Source organism: Syngnathus leptorhynchus, chromosome 1 (genome assembly GCF_054491065.1).
Source record: "Syngnathus leptorhynchus isolate UIUO chromosome 1, UIUO_Slep, whole genome shotgun sequence".
Classification (NCBI taxonomy): Eukaryota; Metazoa; Chordata; class Actinopteri; order Syngnathiformes; family Syngnathidae; genus Syngnathus; species Syngnathus leptorhynchus.
Genome location: NC_141195.1, coordinates 4,835,855 through 4,856,284, shown reverse-complemented (window position 1 = coordinate 4,856,284; position 20,430 = coordinate 4,835,855). Strand labels below are relative to the sequence as shown.

The 20,430-nt window shown below is 39.9% G+C and overlaps 1 protein-coding gene across 2 annotated transcripts; it reads left to right on the top strand.

Annotated features, from left to right (window-relative positions):
- The first annotated feature begins 584 nt into the window (after window positions 1–584).
- Window positions 585–19,846, top strand: LOC147061498 (uncharacterized). Of its 2 annotated transcripts, none has more exons than XM_085907428.1 (2): window positions 585–19,403; window positions 19,794–19,846. In XM_085907428.1, the coding sequence occupies exon 1, from the start codon at window positions 1,115–1,117 to the stop codon at window positions 18,191–18,193; it is 17,079 nt and encodes a 5,692-aa protein (XP_085763554.1). In that variant the 5' UTR covers window positions 585–1,114; the 3' UTR covers window positions 18,194–19,403; window positions 19,794–19,846. The 2 variants fall into 2 exon arrangements, with proteins under 2 accessions (XP_085763554.1, XP_085763563.1); XM_085907437.1 differs by lacking the exon at window positions 19,794–19,846 and having other exon boundaries at window positions 585–18,911; window positions 19,300–19,782.
- The last annotated feature ends 584 nt before the right edge of the window (window positions 19,847–20,430 follow it).

Here is a 20,430-nt window from a genome sequence, read left to right as displayed (position 1 = left end):
CCTCAAAGGGAGATGAAGTCAACTAGAATTGATTTAACTCTTCATTTGTTATTGTTCATGTCTTTTGGTAGAATTACACACAGGGGAGTCTCCTTCCCTCTCTGTGTCAAGTTCCTCCACTGCATCAGTGATATGGAATATAAAGAAAGAACTCCAACACGAAGAGATCCCTGTATCTCATGTGCACAACCCCTCCAGACCAGCCACACCACCACATGAAAAGAAACAAGTGGATCAAACAGAGGGTAGCTATAGTATTCAGGATTTAGCGGGATCATCAGCATCCAATACAGATGGTATATCTCGAACTGTTTCTCCAAAACTCACCCAGGTCAGTGCAACTGGTTTATCCGCATTAATGACAAAAACAGTAAAATTATGTGGACCACAGCCTCAGGGTGTGTCTCTCACACACAAATTCAAATTAGAATCTAGGCCATATGAAAAGATTCACATGTCTGTTTTAGAGGATACATCTCGACTTGGAGACATCACTGAATCTAATATAGAGACATCACATGAATCAGTGTCAGACTCGCATGGCACAACTTATCTGGACCAATCTGAATGTGAACCTAGAGCGACCGGTTCATCTTTTCGAAAAGAAACATCTGATCCTTTGCCACTACCACGCAAAAAAGAAATATCTTGTCAATCAAAGGATGTATTTAAAATTGTGCACCCAGGACACAAACACTATATTCTTCAACATCTTCCAGTAACCGGACCCAAAACAGAAACTGCAAAATCTGATTCAGTGGGTGTATCTAAACTAGTCTCACCACAGCACAAAGATAAAGAGGACTTGTGGGGATGGGCACAAATCCCATCTCATACCAGCACTGTTAAGGATACAGGGAACTCATTTCAGCCCAGACAACTACCACATCAAGAGGACCCTTCTGAACCAGTGCAAAATCCTGTATCAGATGCAAATGATATTTCTGGGCCGGATCCATCAGCATCCAGAGAGATCATTGTATCCGATCATGATTTAAGGACAACTGCTGAGAACTTATCCGACCTGGTTTTAAGTGTAGAGGAGTTATCAGGACCACTGCCATCCTTTTTTGAGGGAACACCCTTATCACATAAAGATGATTCATCAAGTCCAATGATCAAAAAAGAGCCTATTCATGGACCTGTCCAACAGTCACATGGACATATCCCATTGCTTGATATAGAAGACCTAGCCAAACCAGTGCCAAATAAAACAGACATATCTGGACCTGGACCACCAACACCACATGAGGACACGTCTCTATCTCATTTAAAGGATTTATTTTGCCCATTGATATTACCGCTCAAGCACTCTATTATATCTGATAGCGAGGACTTTGCTGTATCATCGAGACAATCCCATGAAGATGTCACGGTTTCAGAGCTTGGCAGTTTTTCTGGATACCTCCCATTACCACCACAAGAGCCTAATTTGATGAATAATGACAACTCACTAAAAGGGACCGTACAGCCTCATCCAGAAGACATACGAGCACCAGTTTCCTCAGCACATGGAGAGACCACTGACTCTAATTCACAAGACATCACTGAATCAGTGCCATTACCACTAATACAAGGCATTGGCTTATATGAAGAAGACATAACTGAGCCTGTGCCACCACAAAAAGGGACCACAGAGCGTGTTACAGAAGGTATATCAGAACGAGTACCATATGAAGAAACAAAGAACTCTGATAAAGAATACAAGACTGATTCAGTGAGATCACCACAAAAAGAGACCACTGACTTACAAACGGGAAACGTGACTGGACATGTGCCATCACCACAAACACATGCCATAGAGTATCATGGAGAAGACATATCTGAACAAGTTCCATCATCACAGGAAGGAACCATACATCATCATTCAGAAGACATTTTAGAACTAATTACTATTGGACAGACCACAAACTCCGATACCGCACGTATCAATAAATCAGTGCCATTACTACAATCAGAAAGCAATGAGTCTACAACAGAAGACATAGCTGGATCAATGACATCACCACAAAAAGTGACCACTGACTCTGAAACAGTAGATGTGACTGGACCTGTGTCATCATCGCAAAGACCTACCATAGAGCCTAATGGAGAAGATGTATCTGAACTAGTTAGTTTACCACATGGAAACATAAATTACTCTGATACAGAAAAAAATACTGAATCAATTACATCACCACAAATTGAGACAGATGAGTCTAAAGTTGAAGACATACCTGGACTTATGTCATCTCCACAAAAAGATACCCTGGAATCTGACGTAAAGGAGATACCTGGACCAATTTTTTCACCACAAAGTGAGACCGTAGATCCTGATTTACAAAACATATTAGTCTCTTTGCCATGTGTGGACACCATTGACACTGATAGAGAAAACATAAATGAATCAGCAACATTACCACAAATAGGAACAAAGGAATATAAAATAGAAGACAAAACTGTACCATTGCCACAAACACAAATAAGAATCACTGAATCTACAACAGATGACATAACTGGACCAATGGCACAAAAAGACACTACTGACTCTGAAGCAGAGCACGTAAAAAGATCTGTACCATCAGCGCAAAAGCAGACTATAGAACCTGATTATGCAGGAGACATATCAGAACCAGTTCCTTTACCACATGAAGAGACCACTGAGACTGATAGAGAAGACTTAGTTGAATCCGTGCCCTCACCACAAACAGAAACTGCTGAGTGTAAAATAGAAGACATAACTGGAACAATGCCATCATCAGAAAAAGGGACAAGTGACTCTGATGTACAAGACATATCTGGGCCAGTCCCATTGCTGTGTGCAGAGACCAATGATTCTGATACAGAAGACATGACCGAGTCAGCGCCATCCACACAAATAAAAACCAATGAGTCTAAAAGAGAAGACATAAATAAATCAATGCTATGCAACTCTGGACCAGTGTCTTTACCTCAAGAAGAAGAGCCTCCAAACTATGAACCATTTCCTTTACAACAAGAAGAGACCAATGAATTGTTCATAGAAGACCTTGCTGAACAATTGCCATCACCACAAATAACAACCACTGACTCTGAAACAGAAGGTATAATTGGACCACAAAAAGAGGACATTGACTTTGACACTGAAGATACACCTGGAAAAGTGCGATCACCACATAGAAAGACCACTGACACTGATACAGAGTACAATATTGGAAAACTGCCATCACCACAAAGGGAGAGCTTAGATCCTGATACAGAGGGAATATCAAACCTAGTATCCTTCCCAAATAGGGAGACAACTTACTCTGGGACAGAATACAACACTGAACCTATTTCATCACCACAGGTGGAAACCAATAAAAGTGAAAGTGAGGATATAACTGACTCTGATATAGTGGACATAGCTGGAAAGTTGCCATCGCCACAAAAAGAGATTTCATCATCACAGGTGGAAACCAACAAAAGTGAAAGTGAGGACATAACTGACTCTGATATCGTGGACATAGCTGGAAAGTTCCCATCACCACAAAAAGACATCCCAGTGCATAATGCTGAAGGCATGTCTGGATGGGTTCCTTTACTACAAGAGGAGACCATGAGCTATAATGCAGAATGCAACTCTGGACCAATTTCTTTACATCAAAAAGAAGAGATTGCTAACGCTAGACCATTCCATTTACGACGAGAAGAGACCAATGACTTACACACAGAAGACCTTACTGAACAGTTTCCTTCACCACAAATAAAAACCACAGATTCTAAAATAGAAGACATAATTGGACCACAAAAAGAGGACATTGGCTCTGATACAGAAGACACAGCTGGAGAAGTGCCATCACCACATAGAAAGACCACTGACACTGATATAGAGTACAATGCTGGAAAACTGTCATTACCAAACCTTGATGCAAAAGGGCGATCAAACCCAAATCCCTCACCAAATGGGGAGACAACTTACTCTGGGAAAGAAGACAGCACTGAACTTATTTCATCACCACAGGTAGAAACCATTAAAAGTGAAACTGAGGATGTAAGTGGACTGATTCAGTCACCACAAAAAGAGAACAATGGCCCTGATGCAGATGATACAGATGACATAGCTGAAGAGGTGCCATTACCACAAATAGTGACAGCTGACCCTGATGCAGAAGACATTGTTGGACTAAATCGAGATTTAACTGAGTCAGTGACATTGCCACGAAGAGAAAGTGCGAAGTGTAAAATAGAAAAAGGGACAAATGACTCTGATGTACAAGACATATCTGAGCTAGTTCCATTGCTGTTTGTAAAGACCAGTGATTCTGCTACAGAAGACACAACGACCAAGTCAGTGCCATCCACACAAATGGAACGCAATGAGTCTAAAACAGATAATACTCATAGATCAATGCTATCCCCACAAAATGAGAGCAGTGATTCTGAGGTACAAGACATATTTGAACGAGTGGCTTTAATACAAAGACAGACCATTGAGCTGGGTACAGAATTCACATTCGAACAAATCCCTCAACCACATGGAAAGACCACTCAGTGCAACATGCAACATATACTATCACCACAAAAAGAAGTAATTGACTGTGATGTACATGATATATTCAGACTAGGGCAATCACCACAAAGAAAGATCTTAGATCCTGACATTCAAGACACATCAGCACTATGTTCTTTACCATGTAGAGAGACCATTATCTCGGGTAAAGATGGCATCACTGAATCAGTGCCTTCGCTTCAGATAACACTTGAGTCAAAAATTGAAGAGATATCTGGACTAAATTCTCTATCTTATGTGGGAAGAATTGATTCAGAGGAAAATATTGAAACTGTGTCTTCACAACAAATGGAAACCACTGAGTGTGCAATAGAAGACATAGCTGGACCGATTCAATCACCACAAAAAGATACTTTTGACCTTGATTCAGAAGGCATTACTAAAACAGGTAACTCACTTAAAAGGGAAACCACTGATTTTGAACGAGAAGACAGGTGTATGCCAGTGCCATCAACGCAAAGTGTGACCATGGAACCTGACAAGGAAACAATATCAGAAGCAGTTTCTTTACCACATGAGGAGACAACCTACTCTGGTACAGAAGACAACACTGAACTAATTTCATCACCCCAGGGAGAGACCATTAAAAGTGAAATTGAGGATGTAACTGGACAAATTCGATCACCCAAAAAAGAGAATACTGACTCTGATTCAGGCAAAGCTGGAACATTGCCATCACCACAAAAAGACAGCACAGGGCCCAATACAAACTTATTTGCAAAAGTTCATCTACCACAAGGTGAGACCATTGGCTTTGATGAAAAATGTCCTTTACCACATGGAGAGACCCCTGACTGTGAAAAAGACACCATGCCTTCAATGCAAATACAATCCATTATGTCTAAAACTGAAAAATTATCTCAACCAGTTTCTCTACAACACGTTGAGACAGTTGTCTCGGATACAGAAGAAATCTCTGAATTACTGTCATCACCACAAATAGAATCAATGGAGTCTGAAAAAGAAGACAGAACAGGATCAAGTCTATCTCTAGAAAAATATCAATTTGGTGTTTATATGGAAGGCATTACTCAACTAGTTCAATTGCCGCAAATTGAAATCACTGATTCTGAAACGGAAAAGAGGCCAATGCCTTCGCCACAAAACCAGGTGATTGACTCTAATATTGAAGACATTGCTGGAAAAGTGCCATCACCACGAAGTGAGGTCTTAGCACCTCTTAAAAAAACTTTTACTTTGCCACATGACTCAGCTGAAGAAAATGCTACTGAACAAATCTCATTATCACAGGTAGAAACCATTGAAAGTGAAACTGAAGATATAACTGGACCAATTCGATCACCACAGAAAGAAAATTTCGACTCTGATAGAGATGACATAGTTCCTTCACCACAAAAGGAGACCTTAAAATCTGATACGGAAAGACGATCAATACCAGTTCCTTTACAACATGGGGGAACAACTTGCTCAGATACAGAAGACAGCGCTCAACTAATTTCATTATCCCAGGTTGAAACAGTTAAACGTGAAATAACGGGACAAATGCAATCACCAGAAAAAGAGATCGTTGGGTCTAATATAGAATACATTGCTGGAAAAGTGCCATCATCACAAAGTGCGACCTTAGATATTTGTGAAGGAACATTAACACCAGATACAGTGCCTTCATCAAAAAGAGAAAACACTGAGTCTAAAATGGAAAAAATATCCCAACCAGTTTCTTCAGCACGTTGGGAGTCAGCTGATATAAAAGAAATCACAGAATTAGTGTCATCATCACAAATGGAAACAATATATTCTGAAATGGAAGACATAATGGGAGAAATTCAATCCTCACAATATACATTTGATTTTGATACAGAAGACATTACTGAGCCAGTTCAATTATCACAAATAGAGACCACTGATTCTGAAATGGAAGACAGGAGAACATTGATACCATCACCACAAAGAAAGAGCACTGATGCTGTTACAGAAGATATTTCTGGAAGTGTGCCATCACCACAAAGTGACACCTTAGATTTTTACAAAGACGAAACATCAGAATCATGTTCTTTACCACATGGGGGGACAATTGACTCAGCTAAAGAAGTAGTCACTGAACTATTGTCATCACCACCAGTAGAAACTAATGAAAGTGAAACTGAATCTCTAACTGGACCAATTCTATCATCACAAAATCAAAATGTTGACCTTGATACAAAAGAGAAAGCTGAAACGGTCTCATCACCACGAAAAGAGACCAGAGCATCCGATGAAGAAGACGACTCTGGACAAGTTATTTTCCCACAAGGAGAGACCATTGATTTTGATTCAGAATGCCTATCAAGCGTTCTTTTACCACATGAAAAGACACCTGACGACTATAAAGATTACATCACTCCTTCACCAAAATTAGAAACCACTGAAGCTAAAATGGAAAAAATATCTCAACTAGTTTATCTACCTCATTGGGAGTCAAATGACTCGCATATAAAAGAAATCTCCGAATTAGCGTCATCATCACAAATGGAAACAATTGAGTCTGAAACCGAAGACATACCTAGCACAGTTCAATCACCACAATATACATTTGATTTTGATACAGAAGACATTACTGAACCAGAACAATTATCACAAATAGAAACCACTGATTCTGAAATAGAAGACAGGAGAACATTGACACCATCACCACAAAGAAAGAGCACTGATGCTGATACAGAATACATTGATGGAAAAGTGCCGTCACCACAAAGTGAGACCATAGATATTGATAAAGAAGGAACACCAGTCCTTTACCCTTTATGTCCTATATGTCCTTCACCACATGGGGAGACAACTGACTCAGCTAAAGAGGGCCTCACTAAACGAATGTCATCGCCACAATTAGAAACCAGTGGGAATGAAACTGAAGACATAACTAAACCAATTCCATCATCACAAAATCAAAACTTTGACCCTGATACAGAAGACAAAGCCGGAACAGTGTCATCACCACAAAAAGAGACCACAGCTTCCGATGAAGAAGTCACTGAAGTAATATCACCACAGGTAGAAACTAGTGAAAGGGGAATCAAAACTCTAAATGGACCAATCCTGCCATCACAAAATAAAAACATTGACCCTGATACAGAAGACAAAACCAGAACAGTGTCATCACCACAAAAAGAGACCACAGCTTCCGATGAAGAAGTCACTGAAGTAATATCACCACAGGTAGAAACTAGTGAAAGGGCAATCAAAACTCTAAATGGACCAATCCTGCCATCACAAAATAAAAACATTGACCCTGATACAGAAGACAAAACCAGAACAGTGTCATCACCACAAAAAGAGACCACAGCTTCCGATGAAGAAGTCACTGAACTAATGTCATCACCACAGGTAGAAACTAGTGAAAGGGAAATTGAAGATCTAAATGGACCAATTCCGCCACCACAAAATCAAAACAATTACCCTGATACAGAAGAGAAAGCCAGAACAGTGTCATCACCACAAAAAGAGACCACAGCTTCCGATGAAGAAGTCACTGAACTAATGTCATCACCACAGATAGAAACTAATGAAAGGAAAATTGAAGCTCTAAATGGATCAATTCTGTCATCACAAAATCAAAACATTGACCCTGATACAGAGGACAAAGCCAGAACAGTGTCATCACCACAAAAAGAAACCACAGCATCCGACGAAGAAGAGATATCTGGAAAGGTTTATCGAGAACAAGGAGAGACCATTGACATCACAGATATGTTGCCTTTACCAAAAATAGAAACCACCGAGTCTAAAATAGAAAAAATACCTCAACTAAGTTCTCTACCACATTGGGAGTCACTTGGGGCTAAGATGGAAAAAATATCTCAACCAGTTTCTTTACCACATCAAGAGTCAGCTGAAACCTCAGAATTAGCGTCGTCATCGCTAATGGAAACAATTGGCTCTGAAATTGAAGAAATAAGTGGAGCAATTCCACAATATACATTTGGTTTTGATACCGAAGATATTACTGAGCCAATTCAATTACCACAAATGGAAACCACTGATTCTGAAATAGAAGATAAGACACAACCACATGGGGAGACAATTGACTCAGCTGAAGACTTCACAAGACCAATGTCACCACCACAGGTCAAAACCATTGACAGTAAAACAGAAGATATAATTGGACAAATTCCATCACCAGGGAAAGAAAACATTGACTCTGATAAATACAAAACCGCAGTGTCAGCACCACAAAAAGAGCCCACTACGCCCCATGCAGAAAACATAACAGAAGCCATAACTGAAGCAATTCAATCACCACAAAAATATATATTTAAATTTGATAGGGACGACATTACTGCACTAGTTCCGTTACCACAAATAGAAATCACTGATTCTGAGATGGAAGACATGACAAGATCAGTGCCATCACCACAAAAGCAGACGATTGACTCTGATATTGAAGACATTGCTGGAAAGGTGCCTTCACCACAAAGGGAGAACTTGGACTCTGATACAAAGGGGACATCAGAACACCATGAAATAATTTTAGCACCACAGATAGAGACCAATGGATGTGAAACTGAAAATAAAACTCTACCAATTCAATCACCACATGAAGAGAAAATTATCGCTGATGCAGATGACATATTTGGACAAGTTCCTTTTCTACAAAGAGAGGTCATTGATTTTGATGCAGAAGGTGTATCTAGAGATGTTTCTTCACAACACGGAGAGACCACTGACTACAATGCAGACAACATTGTACAATATTTGCCTTCACTACCAATGGGTACCGTTGAGTCTGAAATTGAAGAAATATGTCAACCAGGTTCTCAACCACATGGCAAGACAATTGAAGAGGCTAAGGAAGAAATCACAGAATTGGTGTCGTCACCTCAAATGGAAAGAAATCAGTATGAAATGGAAGACATAGCTGGATCAATTCAATCAACACAATATACATTTGATTTTGAGACTGAAGACGTTCCTGAACCAGCTCATTTACCACAACGAGAAATCACTGATTCTGAAATGGAAGACATGAGAACATTAACGGAATCACTACAAAGAGAAAGCACTGACATAGCTAATGAATACATTGGTGGGAAAGTGATGTCACCACAAAGTGAAAGCTTAGATATTTATCAAGAAGGAACATCAGAAGCAGTTCTTTTACGACATAGGGAGACAAGTGATTCAGCCAAAAAAGGTATAAATGAACAAGTGTCATCACATGTAGAAACAATTGAAAGTGATACTGAAGATATAACTGGACCAATTCGATCACCACAGAAAGAAATCATTGACAATGGGACAGATGACAAAGCAACCATTTTGTCATCGTCACAAAAAGAAATCACTGTAGGTGATGGGGAAGACAAATCTGGACAAGTTGTCTTAGAACAAGGAGAAACCTTTGATTTTGATGCAGAAGGCATGTCAATACCAGTTCCTTTACCACATTCCAAGACCCCTGAATACGATAAAAACTACATCTCAGAAACTGTGCTTTCCCCAAAAATTGAAGCCATTGAGTCTAAAGATGAAAAAACAGCTCAACCGGTTCCTCTTCAACCTGGGGAGAAAACTGACTCTGATAGAGAGGAAATCAATGAATTATTGTCATCCACAAAAAGGGAAACAATTGAGTCTACAATGGAAGACATACCTGGCTCAGTTCAATCACCACAATATACATCTTGTTTTGATATGGACAACATTACTGGACCAGTTCAATTACCACAAATAGAAACAACTGATTCTGAAATGGAAGGCAGGCTAAGACAAATGCCATCACCTTATAAACTGACTATAGACTCTGATATTGAAGATCTTGATGGAAAAGTGGTTTCACCACAAAAGGAGACTTTACATTCTGATACAAATGGATTATCAAAACCACTTCCTTTACCATGTGGTGAGAAAAGTGACACATATACAGAAGATGGGACTGAACTAATTTCATTACCTCAGATAGAATTTGTTGGAAGTGAAATTCACGTTATAGAATACAATGCTGGAAAAGTGCCGTCACCTCAAAGTGAGACCATAAATATTTATAAAGAAGGAACATCAGAAGCAGTTCCTATTCCACATAGAACGACAACTGACTCAGCTAAAGCAGACATCACTGAAATAATGCCATTACCACAGGGTGAAACCAATGAAAATGAAACTGAAGATATAACTGGACCAAATCAATCACCACAGAAAGAAAACATTAACTCTGATGAAAAACGCAAAGCCGGAATAGTGTCATCATCACAAAAAGAGACCACTGTGCCTGATGCAGAAGATGTGTATGGAGGAGTTCATCTACCACAAGGAGAGATCATAGATTTTGATGCCTTACCACCTGGAAAGACACCTGAACCCTGTAAAGATGACATCACAGATACGGTATTTTCATCAAAAATAGAAACTACTGGGGCTAAAATGGAAACAATATTTCAACCAGTTTTTTTACCACATTGGGAGTCAGCTGATACAAAAGAGATCTCTGAATTAGCGTCATCATCACAGATGGAAATAATTGATTCTGAAATGGAAGACATGACGGGAGAAATTCAATCCCCACAATATACATTTGATTTTGATACAGAAGACATGACTGAGCCAATTGAGTTATCACAAATAGAAACCACTAATTCTGAAATGGAAGACAGGAAAACATTGACACCATCACCACAAAGAAAGAGCAATGATGCTGATACAGAATACATTGCTGGGAAAAATGCTTTAGATATTTTTAAAGAAGAAACATCCGAAACAGTTCCTTTACCACATGGGGAAACAACTGACTCAGCTGAAGTAGTCAATGGAATTCCTGAACCAATTCACTTACCAGAAATAGATAGCACTGATTTTAAAATGGAAGACAAGAGAAGATTCATACGTTCCCAACAAAGAAAGAGCACCGACACTGATACAGAATATGTTGCTGGAAAGGTGCCACCGCAGAATGAGAACTTAGATATTTATCAAGAAGGACCATCAGAAGCAAGTCCTTCACCACATAGGGAGACGACTGAGTCAGCTAAAGATGTCACTGAAACAATGTCATCACCACTGCTAGAATCCACTGAAATACCGCAAGGAGAGATCATTGAATTTGATACAAAAGGCATATCTAGACTTGATCTATTACCGTCTGAGGCGACCCATGACTACAATGCAAAAAACATTACAGAATGTGTGTCTTCTCCGCAAAAGGAAGCTGCTAAGTCTGGAATAGAAAAAATATCTCAACCAATTCCTCTACCATGTGAAGAAAGAGTTGATGCAGATAAAGAAGAAGAAATCACAGAATTAATATCACCTCAAAGGGAAACAATTGAGTGTAAAATGGAAGCATTTTTATCACCACAAAAAGAAATCATTGACTGTGGTACAGAAGACAAAGCCGGAATAGTGTCATCACCACAAAAAGACCCCTCTGGACCCGATGCAGAAGACGGGGCTGGAGAAGTTCATTTACCACAAGGAGAGACCATTGATTTCGAGGCAGAAAGCATTTCAAGACCAGTTCCTTTACCACATGGAGAAAATGCTGAGCGTGATAAAGATAACATCACTATTATTTTGCCTTCACCAGAAATAGGAATCTTTGAGTCTATTGAAAAAATATCTCAGAGACCAGTTTTTCTACCACTTGAAGAGGCTGTTCACTGCGATAAAAAAGAAATCACTGAATTAGTATCACCACCACAAGTTCAAACAACTGAGTCTGAAATTGAAGACATAACAGGAGACCCCAAAGAATGTAAATATGATTTTGATACAGAGGATAATACTGAACCAGTTCAATTACCACAAATAGAAACCACTGATTCTGAAATGGATGACAGCACAAGACAAATGCCTTCACCAGGAAAAAAGGCAATCGACTCTGATACTGAAGACATTGCTGGAAAAGTGGCATCACCACAAAGAGAGACATCTGACACAGAATATATGGCTAGAAAAGTGCCTTCACCACAAAGGGAAAACTTAGATCTGGATACAAAAGCAATATCAGAACCACTTGTACCACATGAGGAGAAAAATGAAAACAGCACTGATGTCATTTCCTCTCTGCAGGTAGAAAGCATTCAAAGTAAAACTAACGTTATAACTGGACAAATTAAATTCCCACACAAAGACGTTGACTCTGATACCGAAGAAATACCTGGAACAGGCCCATCATCACAAAAAATCACAGCAATTTCTGATGCAGGACATCCTTTACCACAAGGAGAGATCATTGAATTTGATGCAGAAGGCTTATCTCGAATTGTTCCTTTACCTCATGAAGGGACCCATGAGTACGACACGAACAACATTGCAGAATATTTGCCTTCACCACAAATGGAAACCGCTGAGTATGACATTGAAAAAATATCTCAACCAGTTTTTCTACCACATAGAGAAAGAGTTGATAAAGAAGAAGTCACAGACTTAGTGTCCTCACCTCAAGTAGAAACAGTTGAATATGAAATGGAAGCCATAACTGGAGTAATTATATTGCCACAAAAAAATAAATTTGACTTTGATACGGAAGAAAATACTGAACCAGTTCACTTCCCACAAATAAATGCCACTGGTTCTGAAATAGAAGATGGGGCAAGACTAAGGCCATCACAACAAAGAGAGAGCCCCGACGCAGATACGGATTATATTGCTGGAAAAGCGCTAGCGTCTCAAAGTGAGACCTTAGATATTTATAAAGAAGGAACATCAGAACCACGTCCTTTACCAAATGCCGAGACAAATGACTCAGCTAAAGAAGACCTCACTCAACGAATGTCATCACCACTGTTAGAAACCATTAAAAGTGAAACTGAAGCTATAACTGGACCCATTCAATCACCACTGAAAGAAAACATTGACTGTGGGACAGAAGACACACTTGGAAAGTTTTTATCACCACAAAAGAAGATAATATTGCCTGATGCAGAAGACATAGTTGAATTTGTTCCTTTTTCGAATGGAGAAACTAGTGATTTTGATGCAGAAGGTGTATCTAGACCAACTCCTTTACTACTTGGAGAGACCCTGGCCTATGATACAGACAATGTCAAAGAATATTTGCCTTCAGCAGAAATGGAAAACATTGAGTCTGAAATCAAAAAAACATCCCAACCAGTTTCTCTACGATGTGAGGAAAGAGTTGATTCAGATAAAGAAGAACTCACAAAATTAATGTCATCACCTCAAATGGAAACAATGGAATATGAAATGGAAGACATAATGCGAGTCATTCCATCATCACAAAAATATACATTTGACATTGTTACAGAGGACATTACTGAACCAGCTCAGTCATTACAGAGAGATGCCACTTTTTCTGAAGGGAAAGACGGGATCGAATTACTGATAGACTGTTATAATGTTGTAGACTGGTATGAAGTTGTTCCATTACTGGATGAATCTATCGTGTCTGAGGACATAGCTGACGTTGTCCCAAGTAAAGAAATATTTGAACCGGTGACATCACCAAAGAAACAATTAGATATAGAAGAAATTACTGGACAAAAACCATCACCAGGAGCAGATACTACATCTGACTTATATCCGGTATTGCCATTAGCGAAAGACAGTATTGTGTCCAATACACAGGTTTTAGACGAACCAATGATATCACCAAAGAAAGATTGTTTTGTGTATGGAACAGAAAACCTATCAGTCCCAACCACAGATGACCCACCAAGGTCAGTACCACTTTCAGCATCTCAAAAGCCAATTACTTTTCCTAACACAGAAAACCTATCTGGACTACTGCCATCAGCAATTAACAAAACCACTGATTTTCAAGAAAAGATTATTCTAGCTGATAAAGAGAAACTCAATGAATCAGTTGCAAACCAAGACTATTCTCGGTATGATATTAACTTCATACATAAACCAGTGCCATCACCATGGATGGAGCTAAATAACCAATCAGAATCGCTGCCATTTGACTCATCAGCTGCAGTAGGCCATAAGACCCATGTATCCCACAAAGAGGACCTTGTTGGATCAGTATCTTTACCTCATGGGGAGACCATTGCAACAGATCTTGCTAATCCACCCCAAAATGTTGATGAAATACCACCATTTTCTAGCTCACTCCAACAACCACACAAAGAGATCACAGTAGCTGATATAGAGGAATCATCCCAGTCATCTCCACTTATAACATCACCAGAGAGATATACTATTTCATCTGATACCAAAGCACTTTCTGAAGCATTCACAAATGCAGAGGAACTAAGTGATAAAGGTGGCCCATCTAAACTAGTCCCTCTGCATCACAAAGGGCCCACCTTTTCGGATGTTGGTGAGTTATATTTTTTTGTTCCATCACAACAGAAAAAGACCAGTCTACCTGATACAGATAATTTATCCGGACCAGACTTATCTCTAGAGGTTTTGTCTACACCAGTACTGTCACCAAACAAAAAAATGTCCATGTGTGATGCCGATAGATGTTCCAGACCAGTGCTAGCATCACCTACAGAAGACTTATTCAAGCCATTGCCAGAGGATTTATGTGAACCAGCCAGACTATCAAATGAAGAGATCCCTGTTTCGGATCATGACTATCCTCTTGAATCAGTCTCTTGGCTTCACAGGGAATCCTCTGTGTCAGATATTGAGGACCTAGTTCCTTTTGAACTTGGGGAAAAGACCTCCTGTACTACAGAAGTCCCGTTTAAGTTAGTATCGTCACCGCCAAAAGAAATTGTTTTTTTTTATACTGAGGTCCTGACCACTGCATTGCAAGGTACAGAGGAAATATCAAGACCCGTATCATCACCACCCAAAGAGACTCTGGACTCAGTATCATCAATACGCAAAGAGACTGATGTTGCTGTCAACGAGTTATCTGAGCCATTACCATCCCCATCCAGAGACACTACAGCATTACACTGTTATACTAACAAAGAGGGACTATTTGAGCTTGTCCAAAATATGGAAGGGTTATCAACAGGAATGCCATTACCAGACAAAAAGTTTGTTTCATCTGATACAGATGACTCAAACAGACCTGAGTCACCGCCCAATGATGAGATCACTGTATTGAATACAGAGAACCAAAGTGAATCATTACCCAATACTAAGGACATATTTAGGCTTATGCACACAGCCGAAGAAGAGACCCTTTTAAATAATTTTGAGGCTTTAAATGGACACTTGCCATTACCAGCAGAGGGCGCTACTATATCTAATACCGAGGTTCTAGTTAATCCTTTCTCTTCAGGGACAAAAAACACAAGTGTGTCAGAGAAAGAGGACAAACGATTATATCCACAACAGCGAAAAGAAACCACCGTGTCTGATACAGACAGCAGTTTTGAATCATTGCCAAATTCTGATGCCATATCAGGAGAAGTGCCATTATTACACAAAAAGACTGTCACATCTGATATTGAGGATTCCTCTAGTCCTGTGTATTTTTCACCACGCAAAGTTAGTAAAACATCTGATAGTGGGTCTGAAAGGTCTTCATTATCATCCAAAGGGGATTTTTCAGAATCTATCTTCTCGTCATTGAAAGAGACAACATTGTCTGATGGAGATGACTTACTTGGGCCAGTCCAACTGTCACAAGAAGAGAGCCCTACATTTCATATACCTCGACCGGCAACAATGCCACCACAACGTGAAGAGAGGCGAAAGAGAAGAAGCGCATTTTGTCTCCGGATCCCTGATCAAAATAAAACAAAACTCTCTGTAACGTCTGCAACATCAGGTCTGCAATCACTCGCATGCCAAGATCATCACGCCTCAAAACCAGACGAGTTGCTGAAAATGGAAAGCAAGGAGGCAAAGACTCCTGAACAGTCAGACCAAGAATGCTCATCTATACTAGCCAAAGCCACTGCACAAAAACAGCTGAGGGAAAAAATATCCCAAAATGCTAGTTCTACCTCATCAGCCAGTGACCACTTTTATTATAAATCAAAGTATCACGGTATTAAAAAGCCTGAGGCAAGTTCTAAAGATGACCTAAAGCCTCCCTCCGGGCCCAGAAGGGGGCACATAATTGATCAATATCAAACGTCATCTTCAACTATTACATCGAAGTCGGCTCAGGAGTCCAACAGTAAGAGTTCATCTGATTTATCAAAACAAGTAACAGATGCACAAGATGCATCTAGCTCTGTGACTACACCACACGAAAAGAACAGTGTATCAGATGTATCTCAACCAGTGCGGCCACAAGGACCTCTTCATGAGGTAAAAAGAGTACGACGTGCATTTACTTTCAGGATACCGAATCAAAAGGAGACACAACTTTCTCCATATGCTGTAAGTGCATCCTTCCTGCCTAAGGTGCGCAAACTACAATTTCAGGCACCAAAACCTGAAGAGTTGCTAGAAAAGGAAAGGAAAGGGACATCTGGGTCTAAAACAATTCACCAACATTGGCCACAACCCCCACTACTGCCAAAGGAGATTATTGTAGCTGATAGAACTCGACCTGGACCAACGCCATCTGCACAAGAGAGGAATAAAATAATACGGCCATCATTTACCATCAGATATCCTGATCAACAGTCAACAATTGCCCCACAGGTCCTGAGCAAAGCTGATGTTTGTGGTGAACTCCACAAGCAAACAAAAGGGTCTCACACAATTGAACATTCATACCAAGAACCTTCACCGGCTCTGGACAAAACGACACAAAAACAAGTAAAATCTAATAAATCTGCATTTAAAAGTATCAACTTTCCACCAATTAATGAGTCCAATCACAAACCAAAGTTTAGTAGTGTTGACAGCTGGTGTTCAGATACCAAAATAACAGAAGAAAAGCCAATGTCAGAGATCCATCCACTGTCTCCTTATAGAATAAAGCGAGCAAGTCTTTTTTCTCCAGCAGCTGAAAACATAAGTCTAGAAATAAAAAAGAAAGAGTTAGAGCTCGGACCTGAGATCCAGGCTCCAAACGGTCCTGGGGAAGTACTGTTAGTTGGTCAAGATTTCAATCCACTCAAAGCTAAGAAATTTGTTAGTCTGACAGATAAAAGAAAGGAAATAGGATACAGACCTGAGAAAAGAAGTCAGTACAAACCCAAAGGAGGGATGATTGTCGATAGAGAACTCGAACCCCTTAGACCTCAGAGACGAAATATGGTAGGGCAGGGATCTGCGATACGGGCTACATACAAGCCCAAAGAAGAACCAACTGTTGAACAGGACCTCATTCCACTGAAACCCAGGCCACCAGCAAATATGGGTTTGATACAAAAAGGCCTAGGGCTTGGAGCCATCAGATGTGTGCCAGACAAAGTTAGACAAGAGACCATTGATGATCCATTGAGATTGAAATTAGAATGCCGGAGGCTTCGAATGAGACCAAATGAGCCTGTACCTGTGATACAGCAATATAGACACAGGGAAGATATGCTTTTTGACAATACCGTCTCACGAAGAAACGAGGGAGACGCTTGGGGAAGCAGGATAACCGATTCAGGGGGAGCCACACTTGGCACTGCCAATAGGAATGCCACCATGCCTGAATCTACAAACCTGGTCCAAAGGGCAAATGTGTCTTTTAAGGCCTCAACAATCATGTGCACTAACTGTGGACATCGTGCCTCTTTGATTGAATACAGGGAAGACATGATGGTGGAATGTCAAACATGGATTCCTAGGCCACTGAATTGTGAGAATACTGCTGTATCGCCACTGAAAACGTTTGGCATGCACACAAGGCTAATGACATGCAAAATGAGTTCAGTGGAGACTGACACATTTATGCAACTTAAGCACACTCCTGCTCGCAATTTGTAATGATGTTGTATTTTCACAAAAAGAGCCCACAATCACTATGCCTTACTGCCAATCCTCTATTCTAATAGGTATATTTTTGACTTGATATAGAGAATAATTTATTTTTCATGAATTCCTACAATATATTTTTGTACACTGTTGCTAGGCAAACAGCACCTTTTACACAATGTGTAGTAATTGTTTATTTTTATACATTTTTATACCTACATGTTCAAATGACATGAACGTTTTAAATACTTTGTTATTAAAGCACAATTATTTATCAAAATTTGTTCTTGGCTGAAATTGCTTGTGTGCATGCGTTGGATGGACGGATGGATGGATGGATTTTATGTGCATGCATCTCAACAAGGCAAGCCATTTTGCCACAACTGCCAATACCAAGTGAATACCTTCTCATAACTGTAGAGGGAGCTTGAGACGTTGCAGCTTTCCAAAAATGTTGGTAGGGAGGCTCAATATAACCCTTACCTTGACTTTCTGAGAAACTTTATGGACAGTTGACACCCTTGTGATGGTGTTAATGTCTTTATGTTTCTGTTTTGTGCTGGTTACTTTGACTCAGTTCTTGGAACTTGTTTGCACTGAATACATCCCAGAATAAACATACAGGACATCAGAGAGCTGTGAAACAAGTTTCTAGTTTGTTCTTCACCAAAAAGAAACTGGCCGTTGACTGATTGCACTTTTATTGCCCTTTGTAAGACTACAGTATACGGTATGTACATTCTATTTGGGGGGAAGCAATGCAATATTAAGGTGTCTCCGTTCATGCATACATTACAGCAGTTAATTGTTACTGTGTACATGACAAGTTTGCAAATGTTTATTTTTCATTAAAAAAAATCAACAATTACTGTAGATAGGATGCAGTGCCGTCCATTTAGCTGTCGGGTGATTTAAGTTAACACAAACTAACGAAAAGGAAACAAAGAATATAAAAGACAAGAATAAAGAAAAAGACCCTTGAAGTAAAAGTTCCAAGGCACTTCTGGTCAAAATTTTCTACTTGGGTAAAATAAATTGACTTTTGTGAACGCGCGGTGCGCGCGCGTGCGAGTACTTTTGGTTGCTTCTTTGGTAGTCTTTACTGTGCTCGAGTGCAGAGAGAGAGAGAGGAGCATCGGGAAGCAGTGGGACCAAAGAGGCAACCGGGGCAAGAGACGTTCCGAAAAAAAGCTTCCACTTCACCGCAAACGTTCCGCTGCAGGTTGGTTCTGTTTTTTCTCATGTCCATGTTTTTATTCAACTTGGCTTCACGTTGCATTTGGAGTGCTTGATCTGTTTATTCATGCCTTTTATGTACAATAGGGGTAGACAAGTTGGGGAGAATGGATGATAAAAAACGATGTCATAAAGGGGTAAAAAAAAAAACAAAACAGTCTACTGTGCACTTGTTGTGCCGCAAATGTGTGTGTGCGCATCCTTGCGTTGTGGATTCAAGCAGCTTGCCATGTCTTGCAAGGTGTGTGGAGGTACGTACGAGCGTTTGCAAAAATGACAACAAACAAGCGTGCATGGAATGTGCACCATTCTGCGTTTTTATGCAGCGTGCATAATGACGTAAACCATACTGAATCTTGATTTTTGTATATGCAAGACAGGAAAGGTTAGTTGCTGTTATTCACTGGAAGACGCGTTTTGCTGTTGATGCTGCACACTAATAGTTCAGGTATGAAGAAATACTAATACACCTGCTTGCATATAATGTCGCGCCACTCAAAATGAAATCCGATCATGTTCTGGGTTGGAATAGCTTTACACCGAGCTATTTTTAACTACCACGCTGACCGGCTCATTGTTGTGTACAGCACAGTGGATTGTGCCCAATTGAGGTATTCACTGGATGTGAATGGAGCAGCATTGAAGGGAAAAACAAACAGACACACTTAACTGTCAGCTCTGATTGTCAAAATGAATAAGTCTCTGAACATTTCCATGTATTATAGTGTTTGCTAAGGTTTCTGGCCTGCATATTCCCTCAAATAGTTATTCTGAAAGACCTTCTCAAATCGTGGTGTCAAACGCAAGACCTGCAGGCATTTGTCATTTTATGTGCACTTTGGATTTATTTAATAGGAACATTTACATCAGTTACACACAATTAAAAATGTCATTTTTTCCCTTCATGTGTGTTCAAAAAGTTATCCACCCATAAAAAAATTATGGCAGGTATGTGACAGACGAGACAGCAACCAAGTGTGGCACGGACTTTTATTGACAAGAGGGAGAAGGGA